Source organism: Copadichromis virginalis, linkage group LG3 (assembly GCF_057382275.1).
Source record: "Copadichromis virginalis isolate Kocher_CV1m ecotype Utaka linkage group LG3, C_Virginalis_male_GT1.1, whole genome shotgun sequence".
In the NCBI taxonomy this organism is placed as follows: domain Eukaryota; kingdom Metazoa; phylum Chordata; class Actinopteri; order Cichliformes; family Cichlidae; genus Copadichromis; species Copadichromis virginalis.
This window is the reverse complement of record NC_140620.1, coordinates 13,916,073-13,939,283: the sequence shown is the minus strand read 5'-3', so window position 1 is coordinate 13,939,283 and position 23,211 is coordinate 13,916,073. Positions and strand designations below refer to the sequence as shown.

Genomic DNA, 23,211 nt, shown 5'->3' with positions numbered 1-23,211 from the left:
CTTCATTCTTCAAAGATCTCCACAGAACAACAAAAATATACAAACTTAACAATCAGACAAACCACCTCAAAATAAGTATTTTAGTACCGAGGAGGCAGCATTCAACTTTTATGGAAGCAAAAAGTGCAGAAATAGGAACACAGACTGATCCAGTGGTTTTCTGGATATTTCTGTGTGGACGCTTCATCTGATTATTGTTGTGACTTTTTTCTAAGTGATTCATTTTCTGGCCATATTCATCAGCATGAACATCAGACAAGTTCAGGTTCTGTCACGACTGGGCAGCCAACACAAGGAAGAGGACTCAGATGCAGACACCACACAGAGGCTCGGAGGAACAGTGTAAAACAAGATTTTATTTTGGCAAAATCACTATATGAACTAAAGGTTAGAGGAAAATGAATCTATCCTCTGGAATTGCTCAAACACATACACTAACAGAATGCTACAAACTCAGGGGGACTAAGAAACTGAAAATTAACCCACACTATAGAGAGCAAGAGACTCAGAGTAACAAGATTCAATACTAGAACATTACCGTGGGACACTATGAACAAGAGCTGAACTATGAAGTACTAAGGTATATTAGAGCAATCTCAGTAATTCACTCAATAGTCACAAAACGTGAAATCATGAGACAAGTGTCAGACTACATGTGTTGTAGCCAGTGTTGGGACTAACGCGTTATTAAGTAACGCGTTACAGTAACTACGTTATTATTGTAGTAACGAGCACGGTAACTAGTTATTATGCCAAAATCAGGAACGCGTTAGTCGTTACTGGGATTTAGATAGGCTCGTTACTCGTTACTTCGTGTGGTGGCTATCGCGGAGCTTCCACAGATTCAGTAACATTAGCAAGTGGTGGAGGCCAGCAGGTGGATGAGAGAAAGGGGAGGCAAGACCCGAAGCGGCCGCCGGTCCGAGTGTCAGGTGAACTGAACTTCAGGTAAGAAGTTATGACCTGCAGTCCATCTGGGTCAGATATAAACCAAGTTTAGCTGGAGTTTATTTTCGTTGTGCTGACTTTTTCGTACTGCGTGCTAGCTAGCATGACGGAGTTTCTATACAGCTGGGTGGGTGCTATGATGTTACTGATGTTGAACTTTATTTTGTTCATATGGTTAATTATTAGAGTTGCCAACCGTGCCCTAAAAAACGGAATAGTCTCGTATTCAGAGAAATATTACGCGTTTCTTATTGAGGTGAAAAGGAACAGTTTGTCCCGGACTTCAGCTACAATGAAAAAGACACAAAGCTGGAGTTATTCTGTCTTTGCTGCACAGCTGCATCTTCTCCTTTCATTCTCTCCCCCTCCCTCTCCTGTTGCTACTTCAATCATGAAACTGATCAATGATCAGCTGATCGGCTCTCTTGTTTATTTATCGTTCACTTTGCGCCAGAAAGAGGAAATCAGCGGATGTCGCGCTAAACAACAGCAGCATGTTTAAGCTTGATCAGCTGTTGTTAGAATTTATTTAATATTAATTTCTAGTATCAGAATCAGAATCAGAATCGTGTTTATTGGCCAAGTATATGTGCAGTCACATACAGGGAATTTGGTTCCGGTAGATGGTGGCTCTCAAGCACAGCAATGTAAATCTCACACACACACACACACACACACACACACACACACACACACACACACACACACACACACACACACACACACGTGTCTATATATACACATTACACATACATACACAAAGCTGTGAAAACCAACTATAAATAACGAATCTAAACTTGTATACATAAAATACAGAAATAAATGAGGTGGAATGAATACTACAAAATGTACATAAGGTGCAGTTGCAGTCTGGCAGGGGGAGCAGTGTGACAGGTGACAGGTATCAGCTGATGTTTGCTGGAGCCACAGCTGCAAAAAAGCTGCTGGTCATGATATCAGTTTGGTTATGTGGTGAGAGGGAAACATGAAGATGAAACCAGGAGATGTCCTTACTGAATCATCAGAGCTGAACAGGTGATGGAGAAACTGGTTTACCTTTTAGTTAACATGAATGAGCTGAAGTTATGAGCTGTTTCTGAGAGACAAATAACCCCAGGATCCTTTTTTAGGTAGCTGACAGCTGGTAACTGTGCAGGGGCGGGTCTAGCAAAGTTTTGCCAGGGGGGGCAGGTAGAGCATTAACAGGGAGAGGTGGGCACAAGGAAATACTTTTCTTTTTTATTCTCATTTAAAATGTCTAGCTTTTAATAAATAATTATCTGAATCTTACAACAAACGATTGATAGATTGATGCATATATACCATCAGAACAGTGTACATCACTGTCACAACAGTGTTTGTTTTCATTCAAAGGCTTTATGATTTTTCCTATAATGGTGGGCCGGTCTCTAGTCAAAATGTCCAGGAAGATTTTTTGTCCCAGTCCAGCCCTGTATGCAGCTCATCTGCAGTCTGGTGTTGCCTACATCTTCCTATTCAGAAGGCAGAATTTCCGAGTTCTGAATACAATCGAAAGCACCACGACTGCAGTTTTTGTGTTGGATGTAAAAAGCGCACATGACGCTGTGACGTAGGCTAGAATCATGGCAGCAGTCAATGACGGTCCAGGCGTGGGATTTCTCTCGTGGAAATATGCACATTATCTTTTCCTTTGGTAGGTGGCACAGTGCACTTGTGGCAAGTAAGCAAGCTAGAAGACTGGCACTCTGGCTGGGTATCCATTTAGCAACACATTAACAAGAGAGGTCTGAGTAAAACCAAAGTTACTTTCCCTAGTAACTAGTTACTTTGAAAGTAACTAGTAACTTGAAGTAACTGAGTTACTTTTGATGGAAGTAACTAGTAATGTAACTAAGTTACTAATTTAAAGTAATTTACCCAACACTGGTTGTAGCAGAGTAGTTGGGGTCTGGGATGCGGGTCCTCCCTGCTGCTGCACAGCCAGGGGCTGGTCTGCTCAAGGCGGTCTGCTTGTCTCCACCCCAGGGAAAAGGGTAACATACACACATCATAATAAAATATCATACGATATAATCACACACACACACACACACACACACACACACACACACACACACACACACACACACACACTTTGAACTAGCAAAGAAAAATTAAAAATGCATGCCATGAAAGAATTCGGGTCTTAGGAGGTTAATATGTGACCGGTTGTCCCTTTGGGCAGGGCTCTCAGCCAGAGGGTGGATCTAAAGAGGTTGGATCTCCACATCGTTGGTGGGAGAAGGTTATCAGGATGGCTTCAAAATTTGCGACCACACTTGTATGCTGTATAACAAGTAGCCCTGATCAGATGACTAGGGACATATGTCCCTATCTCCTCTGGTGATTCCATCATCTCTTCAGTTCATCTCAATCAGATGCTGTACTGTACTGCCCGAATCAAAATCAGTATTAGAATTGCGTCGTTTTCTTTTGTAGGTGATATAAGCAACTTCAGCAGCAAGAATCAGACTCAAAACTATCAGACCAACTATCAGTCCAACAGATCCATCCATTCCATGGTTTCCTGGTTGATCTGCAGGTGAGAAAAAGGTGTAAGGTGTCAGCTGTCAGGTAGGGGACGAATGCAGAACAGAACAGAATCCATTTCCTTCTCTAGTGCATAGGATTAGGTTAAAAAAAAGAAAAGGTTCAAATGTGTAGAGAGTGTGAAAATTTGCATAACAGTGTTTTTTTCTGTCCTCTTTCATTTAAAAACTAAAAACTGACTAAAGCTGCAGCTGTCATATAGTTGTTGAAAATGGCTATTAAAAAACAAACAAACAAAAGGCTGTCCCAATTTGAAGGCTGCTCCAAATGCGTCCTTCATTTCCCCAGATTTGAAGGATGGGTCAGCTGTATCCTGCGTGGCCCAACCTGTCCCAGAATTCATAGCGCCGCCCAGCAAATTCCGTTTTCCAACAGTGTCGGCAGCTACTTAGTTTTAAAATTATTCTTTCTGTGTCACAAAATAAACATTTAACATATTTTCAGGCAAGAATGTAGCTGTGTAAACTTCAAATATCTGCTCAATTTATTAACAAATCATATATTTGCAAAAGTGCTCTGATATTTTTGGAGACGTCTATTACTCACCAGCTCAATAGCTGACTGGGAGGTCAAGGCTCACTAGAGCCGGTGAGAACAGTGAACTCCCAGCACATCGTTTTTAAACCGTCCACGGTGTTTCACTACTCAGGTTAAACATGATATAGAGTTTATTAAGCTCCACTAAGACAGCTGGTGACACAAATCAGAAGGGTGTGGCCTAGAAATTGGGACACTGCTATGTAAAGCCATAACCAATTGGCTAGTGCAGTATACAGAAACATCTTTGCCAAGTATGGCTGGAGGTCCCTGTGGGACTTCCAGATACAGATGGAGAAGCTGGTGGTGGCTAACCAGCCGGACATAGTGGTGCTAGACAAACATGAGAAGACAGCCGTAGTGATCGATGTAGCGATCCTGAATGACAGCAACATCAGGAAGAAGGAATATGAGAAGCTTGAGGAATGCCAGGGGCTCAGAGAAGAGCTCGAGAAGGTGTAGACGGTGAAGGTAACAGTGGCATCAGTGATAATCAGAGCACTAGGTGCAGTGATTCCCAAGCTAGGCGAGTGGCTCCAGCAGATCCCAGGAACAACATCGACATTGATATCTCACAATCCTAGGAACAGCAAAGATACTGCGCGGGATCCTCAAGCTCCGAGGCCTCCGGTAGAGGACCTGAGCTTTAAGGAATTTTGTAATGGACGTGTGTGTGTGTCATATATATATATATATATATATATATATATATATATATATATATATATATTAGGGGTGCAACGATACACAAAATTCACGGTTCGATATTTTTTCGATACAAAAGAAATGTTCATGCATTTTTAATTTGTCATTTATTAAAATTATAAATATATATTTTAACTCAAAAGTACAGTTTTTAAATTTAACCCTAACCCTTGTGCGTGTTTTTTATTTTGACAGCGAATGCGCACCTGCGGACCACTTATGTGCAGCCCTGGTTATTTAGCTCATCATATTGCAGCCACAGAAATTCTTTTGTCCATGAAACCATAAAGCTGCACTTTCTTTTTGCCTTATAGTCTGATTTGTCATAACTTCTCCGTTTTGTGGTAAGCTTTTCTTTGGCTGTCACTTCTTCACCCTGACCTGTCTTATTTGGCTCAGCAGAACTAAAATATATATCCTGCTGCTTTTACACACGCACTCACATAAGCTCAGCGATTCTCTGCGCGATCAACCTCTCACATGTTTAAGCTGCGGGAGATTTCACTTGTCATGTTTGCATAGTAAGCTAACGATTAATAAGACGATGTCAGAGGAATTGGTGCACAAATTATCATCACTCACAGATCAGTGCTGTCGCTCTCTATACACAGTTCGCACGATTGCAAAGTGAAAGCAAAAAACAAGCGCAAATTCAAACGCGATTTCAATATGTCACATATTGACAGTGGCTCACCGATGCCAATGACATAATTACCCAGCTACATTTCTGAAAGAATGCAAAAGCATTGACATATATTTTTCCTTCCTACAATAGCCCGACGGGCAGGGCAGAGATAGATTTTGGTAGCCCGACTGGAAAAATCGCTAGCCCCGGGACGTCGGGCTAGCGATATTGCGAGCCCTGTATCTGATTGAGGAATCACTCATCTTTGGAAAAGAGAGTTTATTACAGAGAAATGTCTCTTTCCAAAATAAAAGCTATACTATCCACTTCTTCTGGGCTATATTCTCAGCAGCATATTAAACATATATAAGGAGAATCATGTGCTAACAGCTGTCTAAATGACTCGGCTAAAGTTAGTAGCATGCTTGTTGTTTTTGTCTTTGCACTAGGATGATGTCGGCGTAAATGTGCAGTCATATTCGTTGTGTTCCCACTAGTGCTTTCAGGTTAATCTCGTTGAAATGACCTTAACGCCACAACACGGCAAATCTCCGTTAACGAGCTACCGCCGATCGCCCCGTGCATGGGGCTAGACGGCCAACACGTTAACGAGCTAACTGCGCTAACACACTAGTTCCCACCCATGTAATTGAGCATTGCGTGGCACATCCAACATACTGTTTTACTTTAGTCCATGACTCGCCATGACTTCAGGGTCATACGTCACATGAAAACCAAAATAATTCCAAACGCCAGATCTGAATGAGGGTGGGGGAGGTCCATGTTGCAAGGAGAGCTTAACTTCTGTCTCGCTAGCTTGCCCTGCGCTCTTCCTTCTGACTAGGGCTGCCACGATTAGTCGACTAGTCACGATTACGTCGACTATCAAAATCGTCGACGACTGATTTAATAGTCGACGCGTCATTTGAAGCTTTGTAAGATCCCAAAAGACGCAGTAATAAGTAGCAGGATTTAAGAGTGTAATAACGGACTGAAACAGAAGATGGCAGCACTGCATGTACAAGGATGCCAGCTGCCGTTAAACCCTGAAGAAGAAGAAGCTCTGTCCCAGAATTCATAGCACGGCCCGGCCCGGCTCAGTTTCCAACAATGGCGTCAGCTAGTTAGTTTTAATATTACTCTTATTATTCTTTCTGGGTCACAAAATAAACATTTAACATATTTTCAGGCGGGAATGTAGCTATGTAAACCTCAAATATCTGCTCAGTTTATCAAGACACCACATATTTTCAAAAGCGCTCCGACGTTTTCGGAGACGTCTGTTACCCACTAGCTCGATAGCTAGCCGGGGGCTAGGCTAACTAGAGCCGTGAGAACACCGGACTCCCAGCTAATCGTTTTCAAACCCACCGCTGTCTTTCGCTACTCAGGTTAAACATGATATATAAGTCACTTAGATAACTTAAAATGTTATTGTTTGGCTTTTTTCAGTATTTTATTTGTTCCTGAGTAAATCGGTTTGGCTGAGACTAAAGTTATAGTTTTTACACAGCTGAATAAACGTCAAGCAGACAGCTGATTATCAGAAGTGTGAGATGCTCGAGAATTTACTCCGGTGTCCTGTTATATTTTAGATAGCAAGGAGTTTATTAAACTGAAACAATCTGCAAACTTCATTAAAATTTAATAAACTATCATCTTGTCTTTATTTTTAGTTAGCACAGACCTTAAACACTTAAAGCTGTAAGCTAATGATAGTTATATAAGAGCAGATGCTGCTGGTGCAATAAGCTGTACGTTTTACGTCCAATGGATGATGATCTGATTAGTCGACTAATCGCAAAAATAATCGGTGACTAGTCGACTATCAAAATAATCGTTTGTGGCAGCCCTACTTCTGACGATGCTGTCTGTGTTGAGCGCTCAGTGGATCTGCGCTCGACAGTGCAGCCTAGGCGGAGTAGTCGAACGCAGATTCACTGAGCGCTCAACACAGACAGTATCGTCAGAAGGAAAGTTGATAAAATAAATTACAAATTTTGTATTGTTCGATACATATGCGTACCGAACCGAAAGCACTGTATCGAACGGTTCAATATCGATACGAATATCGTTGCACCCCTAATATATATATATATATATATATATATATATATATATATATATATATATATATATATTGGACGGAGAAATCCGGGGTCTTGGGTGGTCTGACGGGCAGACATGAATTCCAGTGGTCTAAGTGAGTGGGCATAAGCCGGCTTATCCAAAAGGTAAGGCACTACCTGTTGAATTATTTCCAAAGTGTGCCAAATTGGACATGATAAAATTTAAGTCCACTCACTGAAATTACTGGTGGATGTCTGTTTTGATTTTGATAAGAATCTGAGGATTTAAAGCAGTTGGACTGCTGGTAAGGATTTAATACGGTTGGACCGTGGGAAGCAGTGGACTGCTTAATGATTTTAGTATGTTAGGGAATTTGCTTATTTTTTGGTTATAAGGTTGGACCTGCTTCAGTTATACACTTGTTTCGGGTGTTGATTGTTGTTTCAAAGTATTATAAATTATTTTAGAACGGAACCGTGGGGGTTCTAGGAAGCGCAGTTCTCGGAGGTAACGCTCCCTCCCGGCCAAGGACGCTTGGCCCTGACCTATCGGCGAATAGGGTTAGTACGGTTGGCAACCGGGGAGAACTTGGGAACCTCCAAAATAGCTAGGAGCTAGAGTCTCCTTACCGTTTGAAACGGTATCTGCGCTTTTTTGGCCAGCAGAAGTGGACTTCGGGCGTGTAACTTTAACCTAAAACTTCAAAAAAGTTTGGGTTGGTTGACGCTTTTAAATTGAGTTAGGGATTTTAGAAATGAGGCCAGAAACAGTTAAAGCCTTGATACTGGTTAATTGATCGCAAAAACGGTTATGTTAAATTTGTCGAAATTCGATAGGTGTTAAAAGGTTTAAAATCTGTGCAGTTGTAAATATAAGACGTCTCTGTAATAAAAAAGATCTCTGTGGGTCGAGTCAGCAATGCACTGACTGCCTGCTGCTATTCTTAGATGAAGAGTGTGTGTGCATGCAAATGAGGCAGCTGATGCAGAGCGCATGAGAGGACTATGCTTTCGGTTTTGTGTGTCATTCAGCTCTATAACTATTGTTTGCAAATGTGGATAAATGTCTGCAATTAAAATGCTGGCTTAGTAAATAACAACATTGTAAATATATGAATGGTGACAGCGTTTCAAAATAGAATATAAGAATTGTTTGTGTTTAAAACCAACTTTTAGGTAAAGAAGATTTAAGGTGGATTTGAAGGCATAAACAAAAAATAAAAGGGTTACAGTCTGCAAGGGTTGTTAATTCATGAGCTGACTGGATGCAGAGTAAGTGGAGTGGTCATCCTGAGAGGATTGAATGATGCTCTAACTCTGTGGTCAAGTCAGACATAGGCTTTAAGCAACCATGAGCCACTAATAAGCGTGACAAATTAATGAGTATGTGTAAATTGAACTTGTTAAATAGCTTTGATAGGAGTGACTCAATGAGCACGCAATAAAGTGGACTTTTTAGGGGCAGTTTATCACTGACACCAAAAAAAGCAACTTAATTAGTAGTTCAATAACAAATTGTAAAGATAACCTTTGTTATTTGATAAGAGAGAGAAAATTCAGGTTACATATAGTGAATAAATAAGGAAATGTTAATCTCTGCGTCATTCCACACTGAAATTTCAATTGTAGGGGATCATTTGGAGGTGAATTGTGTAGGACACGGGGAGACAGAAGAATCTCCCCATGAGTTTTCGGTGTGCATAGAAATTGAGGAGGCTGAACTGGAAGCCTGCCTGGGTCGTTGTTTTTGTTTATTTGAGGGTCTGCTGGAAGTTTGTGAAAACGACCACCTTGATATGTGGGAGCCTTCTCGGGCAGCGATTTTTTGTTAAACCTGTGGCAGGCTGTGCAACATGGAGAAAGCTTTGACATAATGACATAAAGGTGATTTCGTGGTTTTAGATTTATTAGTACGGGATGCTTGAGGGTGTGTTGCTGTAAAGTATATAAGGGACGCGCAGCGCCGTTAATGGGTTCAAAATAAATGAAAAGACACTAATCCGAGGAACTATTGGAGAGGTAAGTATACGGAGGTGAGCGCGTTGCGCATAAGGGTTGCTGGTGTCATATATTAACACTTTGAGGGCGAATAATTTTGATTGAGTGTCAACGCTTGAGAACGCGAGGACAGCGTCTAAAGTGCTGGGTTAAACTTTGTGTATCACCGAGCAGGGGAAGAGGAGCCAGTGGTTGCGAGAACAGCGAGACGAAGACTGAAACCGAAAGTTAAGCGTGTCTGGGTGACCTAGACCAAGAAGGTGGAGTCGACCAACGCCATTGGAAGAGGTAAGTCTGTGTTTCAGAGAATGGCTGACAGCTCGGGTGCGACACCTAGTAGGAAAAGGGGATGCAAACCTCTGAAGGATCAGCTCGAACAGCGTAAGAAAGCTGTTCGCTTGGCTTCCCCTGGAGTATTAAAATCAGCAGAGAAAGAGTGCCAAGCGATGGAGGTTGAGGTAAGTAAACCTATTATATCCCAACAGAAAGGGCTGGGTGATAAAATACCTCTGAGCTTGGTGTTAAAAACTGAAGGAGAAGTGTATGGACAAATGCATGAGGCCCTACGTGCGTCCATAGAGGCATTAACGGCATTGGAGGTTATAAAGCAGAGAGTAATGCAGGGAGGGCCAGAAGAGGAGAATGAAGGCCGTGCGACGTCATCAGGAGAAGAAGACGATGAGGAGGACGAAGATGGAGGAGCTGAACCTCAACCAAGTACAAGCCTAATTTTGAGGAAAAGGAGTGTGAAGAGAGACCAAGCACAGAGACGGCCCATATTTAAGAGCTCAAAGAGTAGAAAAGTGAGTTTTGAACAAGGAGCTCCTGACCCTGGTTTAAGTCTGCCTCTAATAGCAGGTCCAAAGAACGAACCAGTTTATCGCGCCTATAAGGTGAGAGATTTGGAAGCATTGGTTAAACAACTTCCACCAATAACCAAGGGAGAACATTGGGAAGGAGAAGAATTAGCGCTGGGCGACTTTCGCGCTTTGGCCGGACGTTGTATGCTGGGTGGTGGGTTAGCAGATGTAGAGCAGATAGCTCAAACAACCAGATATGCAAATGACCTACAATACCATGAGGTGCAGAATGACTTAGCAGATGCAGTCCGGGAGAAGTACCCAACTCCCAACTCTGGAGCCATTCCAAAAATTATTTGGGATCCCAAAAAGAAACCCAGAGAGTGTTTAGCTAAAGCAAAGGAACAATGGTTGTTAGAAACAGGAATACATCCGGGGAAGGAGGGTGAAAGTAGAGCGTGGTTTCGTTCGGCGGTGCTGGCAGGGCTGCCCAACCAGGTTGCAGTTGACTTGGAAAAGAACCCAGATTTTGCCGTTGCAGACTCGGTGCAGTGGGAGAGACATGTGACCCACAGACTTCAGCAGGAACAGGATTTGACGAACAAACAAAAGAAAGAGTTAGATGAAGTACAGGCGCAGCTGCTTAGGCTGCAGCTGGGTGAGGCTCGCGAAAAATATAATGCGAAGAAAAAAGAACCGAAAGAACTAAATAAGACTATAATGGTGGCAAGGCCTCAGCCCGATCCTGTGCCTGACTGGCCAGATCAGGATCCGGGTCTCTACCCTGATGATCGTTGGCCCGCCAATGCACCAAGGCAGCGTCAACCCGTAGGGAATTGGGGGACCGGTGGACCGCAGAGAGGGCGTGGTGGATCCGTGAGGGGAGGACAAAGGGCTCGGAATCCGGGGAATCCTGGCAGGGTGTCTTGGACTGTGTGTCTGAGATGTGGAGCAGAAGGACACTGGGCCCGAGACTGCCCTGAACCGCCGCAGAACTATCAGGGGCGAGGCTATCGATCCCAGGCACGAGGAGGCCCAAGACAAAGAGCTGCTTACAGGGGAGCACATCAAGCTCCAAACCCGAATGCAGCACCAGCCGCCCAGTACCCAGTAGCTGACTGGGGCTGGGAGGGGGAGCAATACTGACGGAGCCCGGAGAAACCGAACAGCGTGGGAACGGCAGAACCCATGCTGTCGATGACCGTGGAAGGCACTGAATTGCCCTTCCTGGTGGATACTGGAGCAACATACTCAACATTGAAAGACACACCAGACAGTGCAACACTCTCCTGTCACACAGTTAATGTGGTAGGCTTTTCCGGGATTCCAATGACACTGCCATTGACGGATCCAGCATTGACAAAGCTAGGAAAACAGACTTTGAAGCACCAATATGTGGTGTCCTCACAGGTGCCTGGAAAATCTCATGGGCAGGGACCTGCTTGTGAAACTGGGATCACCTTCAAAGACTCAATATTTAGTCCAGAACTCTGAACAACCCACTGCCGAAATCTACTGGGGGAGGCTAGTGGAAGAAGGCATTCTGAGACATTATCAGCTGTGGAAACCCTGGATAATGAGTCTGGCCGTCTATTCCCTCCCGCGAGATCCTTTCCACGTTACACTCTTTTATGATAGGGAAGATAATGATATCTATCGGGAACAGTTCCAGTCTGATCTTGAGGGACAGACGTGGAATGTGCAAACACATAACATTTATGTTGGACCAGAAGGTGTGGCCGCGGCTGTGAAATTTACTGATGAACAACTGCCTTGGTACAATGTGGGAGAGGATTCAGCCCCTCACATTACATTGGCGGTCCACGAGGGTCATGGGCCAAGAGATCTGGGACCAATGGTCAAGCGGGCGCTGGACAACGCATGCTGGCAAAGCACCCAAATTCCAAACGTCTGGTATGCACCAAAATGTAAAATATATCGCATAACTTGTTTGTCCAACGATGCAGTGATCTTAGAACATAAAGAAATCTCCAGAATACATGGCAGGGAAAGAATGGATCATCCTGATGCAGTAGCTGAGCTCTCAAAATTGCCTGGTACTTTGTGGTCCGCAGGGCCCACAGATGTAGGTCTAGCTAACTGTTCGCCTATCCTGTTCCGGCTGAAGTCTGACATACCATTTAACAGACCATAATAGAAGCACAAAACTGAAGACCAAAAGTGGTTCACATGTATTGACCTAGCGAATGCATTCTTTTGTCTCCCACTGCACGAGTCACTCAGAGACATTTTCTCATTTACATACAGAGGCCGCAAATTGAGGTACACACGCCTACCACAAGGCTTTGCACTCTCACCAGGAATTTTTAATCAGGTGTTGAAAGAGGCATTGTCCCCATGTCAACTGCCAGGGGGCTGTACATTAATAGAGTATGTTGATGATCTTCTTATTGCAGCCCCGTCAGCAGCGGCCTGTACGGCAGCATCGCTCGTGGTGTTGAACAGATTGGCGGAGTGTGGCTTCAAAGTGAGCAAAGAAAAACTGCAGTTGGTCCGGCCAGAGGTAACATTCCTGGGCCGGGTGATCGCACATAGATCAGTGGGGTTAATGAACACACACAGAGACCAAATTCTGACACATCCAAAACCAAGAACTGTGAAGGAGTTGCTTTCCTTTCTTGGCTTGACAGGTTACAGCAGGCAGTTCATTCCGAACTATGCGGGTAAAACGGCCCCTTTAAGGGACCTGATCAAGAAAGTTGGTGTTCGAAATCTGAAGGCTGAATTGCCTTGGACGCCGGACACAGAGACAGCGTTCATTTCACTAAAACAGGATTTGTCAAGAGCCACAGATCTGGCCACACCTAACTATGATGAGGCATTTTATCTTGATGTTTCAGAAACAAAGGGAGTTGTGAATGGTGTGTTGTTTCAGAAAAAAGGGGGAGGTAGGGATGTACTTATGTATGTTAGCATAAGATTAAATTCAACAGAAGCAAGGCATCCCACATGCACACAACACGCAGCAGGAGTAGCAAAGATAATTCAGAAAACAGCACATATAGTGAGGGAACACCCACTGAAAGTGCTTACTACACACAGTGTAGTGGCCTATGTGAACTCACAGGCATTCACAATGACTCCACTGACGCAACAAAGGTTGAGCAAAATTTTAGAGGCGCCAAATTTGATATTCACACATGAAGGAATAAATATGGCAGACCTAATGGGGTCAGGAGAACCACATGACTGTATTAAGAAAGCCCAGGTTGAAGGAAAAATCAGGGAAGACCTAAAGGCAGAGCCCATACTTGGAGCTGAGGATTGGTTCACAGATGGATGCTGCCACAGAGATGAAGAAGGATTGAAAGCCGGCTATGCTGTAGTCTGTAGAGTAGGAACTGAGTTTCAGGTGAAAGAAGCAGGAAAAATCGAGGGACAACAGTCGGCCCAGAGAGCTGAAGTGATAGCCCTAACTCGAGCCCTGAGGTTGGCTAAAAACATGAGAGTGAACATCTACACTGACTCAGCATATGCGTTTGGAGCAGCTCATGTGGAACTGGCTCAGTGGAAGAGAGCCGGGTTCAGAACGGCCACTAATGCACCCATCTGTCACAAAAAGGCCCTGGAGGACCCAGACGAGGTAAGTATTATAAAATGCAAAGGCCACTCACAAGCAGACAGTATGGTGGCAAGAGGAAATCAGAAAGCTGACGAAGCCGCAAAGGAAGCAGCGGGCTACAAAGGACAGAGACAACTGGTGCAGGTAACCCCAGAAGAGGAGGTTAGCACTAACAGCATGGAAGAAGTTAGACAGGCTCAGGAGGAGACATCCCCAGAGGAAAAGGGGGTGTGGGAAAACAAAGGAGCCTGGCAAGATGGCGGTTTGTGGAGGGGGCCAGATGGGCGTCCCGCTTTAACGGCCAAAATGGCGGAACAAAAGGTGAATGAGGCTCACGGGCTTGGTCACGTGGGAGTGAAACAGATGGAGAGAAATTTGTGCCGATGGTGGCATCCTGATTTGAGAAGGATGATACTGGAAAAGGCCAGAACGTGCCTAATTTGTGGGGCACACAACCCAAAGCCAGCAGTAAAACCTGAAGCTGGTAAGTTTCTCATGCCAGAAAGGCCAGGAGAAGAGGTCGTGATTGATTATACCGACATGATTGATACAGGCCCAGGTGGGGTGAGGTATTTGTTGGTGTGTGTGGATGTTTTGACTGGATGGCCCGAAGCATGGGCGACCAAATGTGAAGACGCGAAAAGCGTGATTAAGTGCTTAATCAATCATTACATTCCAAGGCATGGGTTTCCCAAGAGAATTAGATCAGACAATGGTACTCACTTCAAGAATAAAGATTTGCAAGAGGTAGAGAGGATGTTGGGAGTGCAACATAAGTTCGGGACGGTCTTTCATCCTCAATCTCAAGGAAAGGTAGAGAGGATGAACCTAAATTTGAAAAACAAGTTGGCTAAAATTTGTGCGCAGACAGGGCTAAATTGGGTCGCAGCCCTGCCCATTGCTTTGATGACCATAAGATGTTTATGATGATGTTAACTTTGTATTTCAGGTGCAGTTATAACTATTTTATACATATTGCATTTTGTGCTTTTAAAGGAGTTGTGGCTCAAATTTGTCTCTGGAGGGTCACGAGCCTTTGGCTAGCGCTATGATTAGCCAATCTACTGTGAGGATAATATGAGTTCATGAAGGATTGCACACGCTTACAGACACAGAGTTAAGAAACACACATGACAGTATTGATTCCAGGCAAAAGGCCCTAAATTCATTTAGCTTTTAACTGAACTTAAAGAAGGACCAAAGAGGAAGGAAAGCATATATTTTGGTTAAGTCTGATACATTAGAATTAGAAGGTATTGTTACATTAAGGGAGCAAAATGAAATAAAAAGGTTATACCAAAACAGGTGATAACATAGGAAATGTGAGGTTTTAAAATGAAGTTAGTGTTAACACATAGGAGTTGTTTCAAGGCAGCATTTAGCTATGATGAAATGTATACAGGAGTAATTGCTTATATGCTTAAACTTAATTGATTAAAGTGGTTGTTTTCTTTTGGAGTAGATTAACTTGCAGCAGCGACAACTTGTGCACAGGATGTTGATGATCAGATAAGGGAAAGTAGAGCGAGCAACTGGACGTGAAACCAGCGCTTAAAGAATTTTAAAGTGATGAGTAACGTTGAAGAGTATACATAAATACAAGTCAATAAGTTAAGAAGATAATGAGGACACAATGCTTTTGATTAAAGAGTCCCAGATAGGATAAGTTAGGGAGATGCAAGAAAAGGTGTTTTGTTTCCTTTGCAGAAGATCGATCTCGGCGACCACAGGAGGGGCGAGGATCCTGGAGATCTCGAGGTTCGAGACCACCAGAGAAGGGTCTGCGTGAGGACACAATGTATTGTGACCTCTGGTGTTCCAGAGGTCAAAAGGGGGAGTGTCGAGGAGGGAAATTATTTTACTGCTATTGTTAAATAATTGTCATTGCATTAATAATATAATCTGCAGCATGGATATTGCATTCCAAGGTTTAAACAGTGTCTCTTTCAGAAAGACTGAGTTGCAGGCTGACAGGAAGTTGTATGTAGAAAGAAGCAGGAAGTTATTTTGAGCCGCAGGCTAAGACGAGGCTTTAACAATGTAACAGATAGCTTTAAGAAGGCCTTAAGCAGTTATGACTATTTTATACACAATGCATATCTGTGCTTATTAAAGAGTTGGAGCTCGGTCAATTAATTGGGGGTCGGAAGCTTTGTTCGGCGCGATGTTCGGACAATCTATTGTGCAAGTGACTTGGAGCCATAGAAGGAATCGCAATACATGCTTACAAAACACTTATATATCAGATCATTTTATATTAAGGTTTTAGTAGAGGTTCTTGATTAAAACATTTATTTAGTAGAAGACATACACATAGTCTCAGTGAGCTTCTGGTCTGGTAAAAGGTCAGAAGTGCAACAGGTGAATTGAGAAAGAGCATTTGAGGACGAGACACAGACAGTAGGTGAAGAGGTGACACAAAGAGCATGTGAGGTCAACACACACACACACACACACACACACTTTAAATTAGATTTATTTAGAGGAGAGGTTAGTTATGTTTGGCTGTAACTGCAAAATTGTCTTGGTAAAAGAGGAACCGTTTCTTGGTGTCTCGGCAAGAAAGAGGAACAAGACAAGAACTGAAAGGTAGACAGGAAGGGCTAGCCATGAAAATAGAAGATGATTTTCTAGGTGAAAAGTCATGATGATGTTGATCTGATCTATGTATAAAATGTATCTGTGACGCATGAAGGGGCGTCAGTAAACAAACCCTGATGCTATAAAATATCTGTTCATGCTTTGATTAAGTCGAAGACTACTTCCTGTCTGCGTACAGAGTTGTCTTCCCACGCGTGTATTCATTAAAATCATCGTTTGACTTCACCCGGCCGGATCGGTGTGGTTATTCTTCGATCACCTCTTGTACCCTTCCTCAATATTGAATCTTAACAATATATACAGCAATTAGTTAAGATAAGATAAGATAAGATAAGATAAGATAAGATAAGATAACCTTTATTAGTCCCACACGTGGGAAATTTGTTTTGTCACAGCAGGAAGTGGACAGTGCAAAAGTTATGACGCAAAAATTAGAATACAATAAGAATAAATACAGTACACAGCTGTACAGAATAGAATAAAATAATATACTATATACAGTAGAATAAAATAGAATAAAAATATACAATAAGATAAAAATAGAATACGAATGCTATATACAGCTGAGTAAAAATACAACGATGCCAGAAAAGATTATTGCACTTAGTGTTATTGCATATGTGTGGATGTGTGTGTTTGTTCAGTTAAAGTCTTTGTTGTGGAGTCTGACAGCAGTGGGGAGGAAAGACCTGCGAAATCTCTCCGTCCCACACCGTGGGTGCCGCAGTCTCCCACTGAAGGAGCTGCTCAGTGCTGTCACAGTCTGCTGCATGGGGTGGGAGACGTTGTCCAACAGGGATGACAGCTTAGCCGCCATTCTCCTGTCACTCACCACCTCCACTGGGTCCAGAGGGCATCCTAGAACAGAGCTGGCCCTTCGGATCACCCTGTTCAGTCTCTTCCTGTCCCCAGCAGAGATGCTGCCGCCCCAGCAGACCACACCATAAAAGATAGCAGAAGCCACCACAGAGTCATAGAAGGTCTTCAGGAGTGGGCCCTCCACCCCAAACGACCTGAGTCTCCGCAGCAGGTACAACCTGCTCTGCCCTTTCCTGTAGAGGGCGTCTGAGTTATGAGTCCAGTCCAGTCTGTTGTTCAGATGAACACCAAGGTACCTGTAGCTGTCCACAGCCTCAATGTCCATACCCTGGATGTTCAGTGGTTGCAGTGGAGAATGCTTGTGCCTGCGGAAGTCTACCACCAGCTCCTTGGTTTTACTGGCGTTGATCTGGAGGTAGTTCAGCTGGCACCAGTCCACAAAGTCTTGAGTCAGTCCTCTGTACTCCTTGTCGTCCCCATCAGTGATGAGGCCGACTATTGCAGAGTCATCAGAGAACTTCTGCAGGAAGCACTGGGTGGAATTGTGGGAGAAGTCTGCAGTGTAGATGGTGAAGAGGAACGGAGCCAGAACCGTTCCCTGTGGGGCCCCCGTACTGCAGACGACCCTGTCCGACACACAGCCCTGAGTCCTCACATACTGTGGTCGGTCGGTGAGGTAGTCCAAAATCCAGGTAGTGAGGTGATGGTCCACTCCAGAGTTCTCCAGCTTGTCCTTCAGAACCGAGGGAAGAATAGTGTTGAAGGCACTGGAGAAATCAAAGAACATGATTCTCACAGTGCTTCCAGCGGTCTCCAGGTGAGCGAGGGAACGATGTAGGAGGTGAATGACGGCATCATCCGCGCCAATGCCAGGCTGGTAGGCAAACTGAAGTGGGTCCAGTGATGAGCTTGTTAGGCGCCGAAGCTGAGCCAGGACCAACCGCTCCAGGGTCTTCATCAGGTGGGATGTCAGAGCCACCGGCCTGTAGCTGTTGAGGTCCTTGGGGCGTGAAGTCTTTGGCACTGGTACAACACAGGAGGTTTTCCAGAGCTGTGGGACTCTTCCCAACCTCAGGCTCAGGTTGAAGAGGTGCTCCATCACCCCACACAGTTGGTCCGCGCAGGACCTGACGACCCTCGAGCTGATGCCATCTGGGCCCGCTGCCTTCTTGCCATTAATCCTCCTCAGTTCCCTCCTAACCTGGGTGGTTGAGAGAGACAGGCTGGAGCCTTGTGTTGAGTGTGTATTGGATGCTGTTGTTGGGGGTGGGGGGGAGTGAGCAGGGTGAATAGAGGAGGTGTGAAGTGTCTGAGGTGTCAGAGGTGGAACAGCAGCAGTGGGGGTGGGTGAGTCTGCAGCCGATGTTGGAGACTGCCTCATGGTTGAATCAAATCTGTTGAAGAAATGATTCAGTTCATTTGCCCACCTCACATCCCTCCCAGGCAGAGAGTTCTGCTGTTTGTGGCCTGAGATGGTTCTGAGGCCTCTCCAGACTTCACCAACGTTGTTTTGCTGAAGCTGGTTCTCCATCTTCTGCCTGTAGCTGTCCTTCCCATTCCTTATCAGTCCCCTCAACTCTCTCTGCACCCTTTTCAACTCCTCTTTGTCTTTGGATTTGAAGGCCCTCCTCTTCTGCTTGAGGACAGCTTTAATTTCTGGGGTAATCCAAGGTTTGTTGTTGGAGAAACACCGTACAGTCCTGGTAGGTACGGTGTTATCCACACAGAAATTAATATAGTCAGTAATGCATGTAGTAAGGCTGTCGATGTCCTCTCCATGGTCGTCACAGATCACCTCCCACACAGTCGCCTCCTCGCTCTCCTCTGACCATCTGTGTACTGTGCGGGTGGCTGGTGGCACCCTGCGCACTAAGGGCTCATACACAGGGACAAGGTGCACCAGGTTGTGGTCAGATTTGCCCAGTGGAGGGAGAGGTGATGAACTGTATGCCTCTTCTGCATTGGCATACAGTAAGTCCAGTGTTTTATTGTCTCTGGTTGAGCAGGTCACATACTGGGTGAAGGTGGGCAGTGTGGAGTCCAGTGAGGCATGATTGAAGTCCCCTGATATTATGAGAAGGGCTCTCGGAGATTGTGTTTGCAGTCTGCTGACCACTGAGTGGAGAGTGTCACAGGCTGCATCCGCGTTGGCCGAGGGGGGGGACATACGCTGTTATTGCGATAACATGCGAGAATTCCCGGGGCAGATAGTACGGACGCATGCTAACGGCTAACAGCTCAATGTCTCTGCTGCAGAGTTGTTCTTTCACAGTGATGTGCCCAGGGTTACACCATCTGTCGTTCACAAACACTGCCAGTCCCCCTCCTTTCCTCTTACCGCTCTCTCTTGTCCTGTCCGCTCGCAGCATCTGAAATCCCGGTAGTGTCACGCTTGTGTCCGGAGTTAGCGGTGTTAGCCACGACTCCGTTAGCATCATGATGCTACATTGCCGGTACTCCCTCTGTGACCAGGTTAGCGACGTGAGCTCACCCATCTTATTGGGCAAAGATCTTACGTTTCCAATGATTACAGAAGGAAGAGATGGTCGATAACGTCTCCTTCTCGGGCGACGGCGCTCCTTCCCAGCACGACACCCCCGTCTTTTCCTCCTCAGCTCGCTGGGAATGTCGGGTCTGTCCGCCGGCAGTACCGCTGCGGGACGCAGCACTAACAGCTGATCCTTACTGTAAACAAAGGATCTCTGCTCTGGGTCCCCAGACACGGGTGAAAAAAGTAGAAATAAACTAAGAAAAACGACCAGAACTAGCACAAAACGGTAGAACATGGTTGCAGAGTCTAATTACTGATACGTTAGTTATAAAAAATTACGAGAAGAAAAGATAAGAAAGAAAGAAACTCAGATTGAGCAGAGCTGCTGTAACAGGCTGCCGCACACGGGGGATGCCGGATGACAAAGTATTTTTAAAAGTATTCATGTATGAGAGTTTTTTTTAAATTTTTAAATTTTATAGATCACTAAATTAATACACAGAAATTCCTGTGAAGTTAAAAATAAATTGGTGATTTAACCAGGTAAAATGATCGACACTTTCACAAAGAGAAAACTCTGAGTTTAGGCTCAACACAGCTCACTGAGACATTAATCTAACTCTTTAGTTCATGTCTCAGTTATCCATAAACAAACGCACCCCAAAAACAAAGGAAGAGCTTCACCTTTGAACGCACACTGAACTCTAGTCACCCACCTGGAGTATCAACACTCAGGTACATGCTGCTGATGGGATCAGTCTTAAGACTAGCTCTCTTCCTCCGGTTTGTTCCTTCCATGAAGACACGACACTCGTATGTTCCATCATCAGCAGTGTTCACATTCTTCAGAATCAAAGACACGTCTCCATCCTTCATCTGTCTGTCCTGCAGATCCACCCGGTCCTTAAAAGATGGATCCTGGTTGTCTGGATCAAAGTGACCATCCCGGTACAAAAGAACATATTCAAGCCACAAGTCAGCTCTGCGCCACTCTACAGCTGTGATGATGTTGTTGTTTGGAGCTTTACATCTCAGAGTGACGTTCTGTCCAGACTCAGCTGTGATTATGTTTTCTGGGACTAAAAGAACAAACAACACAGAGCAGAGAGGTTAAAGGTCAAAGTACAATTATGATCAGAATGATTGACTTTAAATATTTTGTTTATTTCCTTTGACATTTGAGTTTTTAGTCATGTTGGATTTAATGAACCTCTGAACATCCAGCAGGTCACCAGTGACCCACTGAGGGGGAATTTTAGCCTCATGCTAAACATGCAAAGTGTCAGAAACTACAAGATGTTAGCTTCCACAGAACAACAACATGTGCTGATAATAAGTGAACATAATGTGTGAGAGAAAGCAGCCTCTCATTATAAGACACTGTGAGTCTCTGCATGCTGCCTTTATGGAGCTACAGCTGTTTGTATACACTGAACAAGAAGCTTTGTAGCTGCATACGGACTCCTGACACTACAACACATCACACTGACACACACATTACACTTCTTTGTCTCTGTCACAGCTGCATTACAGATGTTTCCACCCAGCCTCGTGTCTCCTTCACACACACTCCTCCATATGGAAATAATCCTCCTGTACTTCTTGTTATCTCAGAGAGAAACTCGGTTTAGTTCAATCTCACCTGCAGAGACGAAGACAAGGACAAACAGCAAAGTGCAGCAGAGCAGCGCAGTGCCAGTGTAATTACTACTACTTATCTTACTTATCATTAAATAAATTAACATGTATATCTTACTTATCTTAGAATGTTAAAAATGTGTGAATATGTAGTCTATGTGACTAACAGAGAACCTGAGATTAAACCTGAGTGTAAATGTGACCAGATGAAGTGTGAGGTTGTGAGAAAGTCTCTGACTGCATTCATAGATGTGTCCTTTCAGCTGCTCGCTCTGATCCAACCTTTGGTCTCTAAGAAGAGGCTTCAGGGAGACGTTTGCTACGTTGGACTGTAGGACCATCAGAAATGTGTGCAGTAACAAAACAGGCAGCACTGAAAGCAGCTCTAAGTGTTTGTGTTGTTCAATGATTTGTGCACAACAACAACAATGGGACCTCTCTCATCCATCAGTCACCATGTGGACATTTTTCTGACACACTTTGAAGCTGATGGACGTTTTGTGTCTGCACTAAGTACGTTTTCACCAGCTGGAGAAACATCTGTCTACCTCTGACATCCACCAGCTCATCCATACAACAAACAAACATCAACAACCAGGAAGCAGCTTCACCTCTGATCACACACACACTCAACTCTACTCACTCACCTGGAGGAACAACACGAAGGTGGATGCTGCTGATGAGCTTCATAGGTTGTCCGATTCCCTGAATAGCCCGACACTCGTATGTTCCAGCATCATTAAACGTCCCATTCTTCAGAATCAAAGACGCGTCTCCATCCTTCATCTGTCTGTCCTGCAGATCCACCCGGTTGTTAAAAGATGGATGCTGGTCATCTGGATCAAAGTGACCGTCACGGTACAAAAGCACATATTCTTCTCCCAGGTTAGTTCTGCTCCACAGTAGAACTACAATGTTGTTGTTTTGAACTCGACATGTCAGTCTGACGTCCTGTCCAGATTCAGCTGTCTTTATTTTTTGGTCTGAAAGAGGAAACAACAAAGAGCAGAGAGGTTAAAAGTCAAAGTACAACTGTTCAACAGCCTCTTTTGTGTCTGTCACATCTGGATTACAGATGTTATGTCCACGCAGACTCAGTCTTGTTTCGCCGTCACACAGACAAACTAAATCAATAAGAAACTAGTTCTTAGAGAAATATAATCAGCATGTAAACCAGACTGAGACTCTTTATCTCAGAAATAAACTCAGTTTAGTTTCTATCAGTTAAATCTCACCTGCAGAGACGAACAGGACAAACATCAGCGTGGAGCAGAGTGACGCAGTTACAGCAGACATGTCCGTGTTCTCTGTTTCTGCTGATCTGACTCTTAGTTTGTCCTAAATGTTTGAGTCTGTTGGTGTTTTCACTCAATAACTGAACCTGAGTTTAAACCTGACTACATCAGATTACATTTAAGGTTTAAATAAAGCTAAAGCTGCGGTTCAAACTCTTCCGTGTCTCGTGAGGACGTGGCGTTAGAGTGACGTTTGGTAGGTTGGACTGAGGATGCGCAGAAATAAGTGCGTCACAACAAACGAGGCGAAGTAGAAAAGTTTTAGTGTTCAGCTGTTGAACGATCTCCACAGAACAAAATCAGAACCTCTCATGTGTCGTCATGTAGGAACAGTTTGTGTTTCAGTCGCTGAAGCACAAGAACGTTTTGTTTCTGACGGCAGTTTGATTCTTGTTTCATCGCCACAAACAGAAAAACTGAAACAATATGAAAATAAGTCTCAGGGAAATATTTTTACTAAACAGCCAAAACTTCCTGTTTTATCTCAGAGTTAAATCTCACCTGCAGAGACGAACAGGACAAACATCAGCG

At 44.2% G+C, this 23,211-nt stretch overlaps 2 protein-coding genes across 2 annotated transcripts; one reads left to right on the top strand and one right to left on the bottom strand.

Annotated features, from left to right (window-relative positions):
• Positions 1–336: 336 nt before the first annotated feature.
• On the bottom strand, positions 337–22,905 carry LOC146712936 (V-set and immunoglobulin domain-containing protein 8-like). Its single transcript, XM_085445457.1, has 4 exons — positions 22,621–22,905; positions 22,033–22,368; positions 20,464–20,826; positions 337–3,505 (listed from the first exon to the last, which is right to left on the bottom strand). The coding sequence occupies exons 1-4, from the start codon at positions 22,679–22,681 to the stop codon at positions 3,330–3,332; spliced, it is 936 nt and encodes a 311-aa protein (XP_085301583.1). The 5' UTR covers positions 22,682–22,905; the 3' UTR covers positions 337–3,329.
• Positions 12,822–15,452, top strand: LOC146712937 (protein NYNRIN-like). Its single transcript, XM_085445191.1, has 2 exons — positions 12,822–14,583; positions 14,650–15,452. The coding sequence occupies exons 1-2, from the start codon at positions 12,823–12,825 to the stop codon at positions 14,761–14,763; spliced, it is 1,875 nt and encodes a 624-aa protein (XP_085301317.1). The 5' UTR covers position 12,822; the 3' UTR covers positions 14,764–15,452.
• Positions 22,906–23,211: the final 306 nt, after the last annotated feature.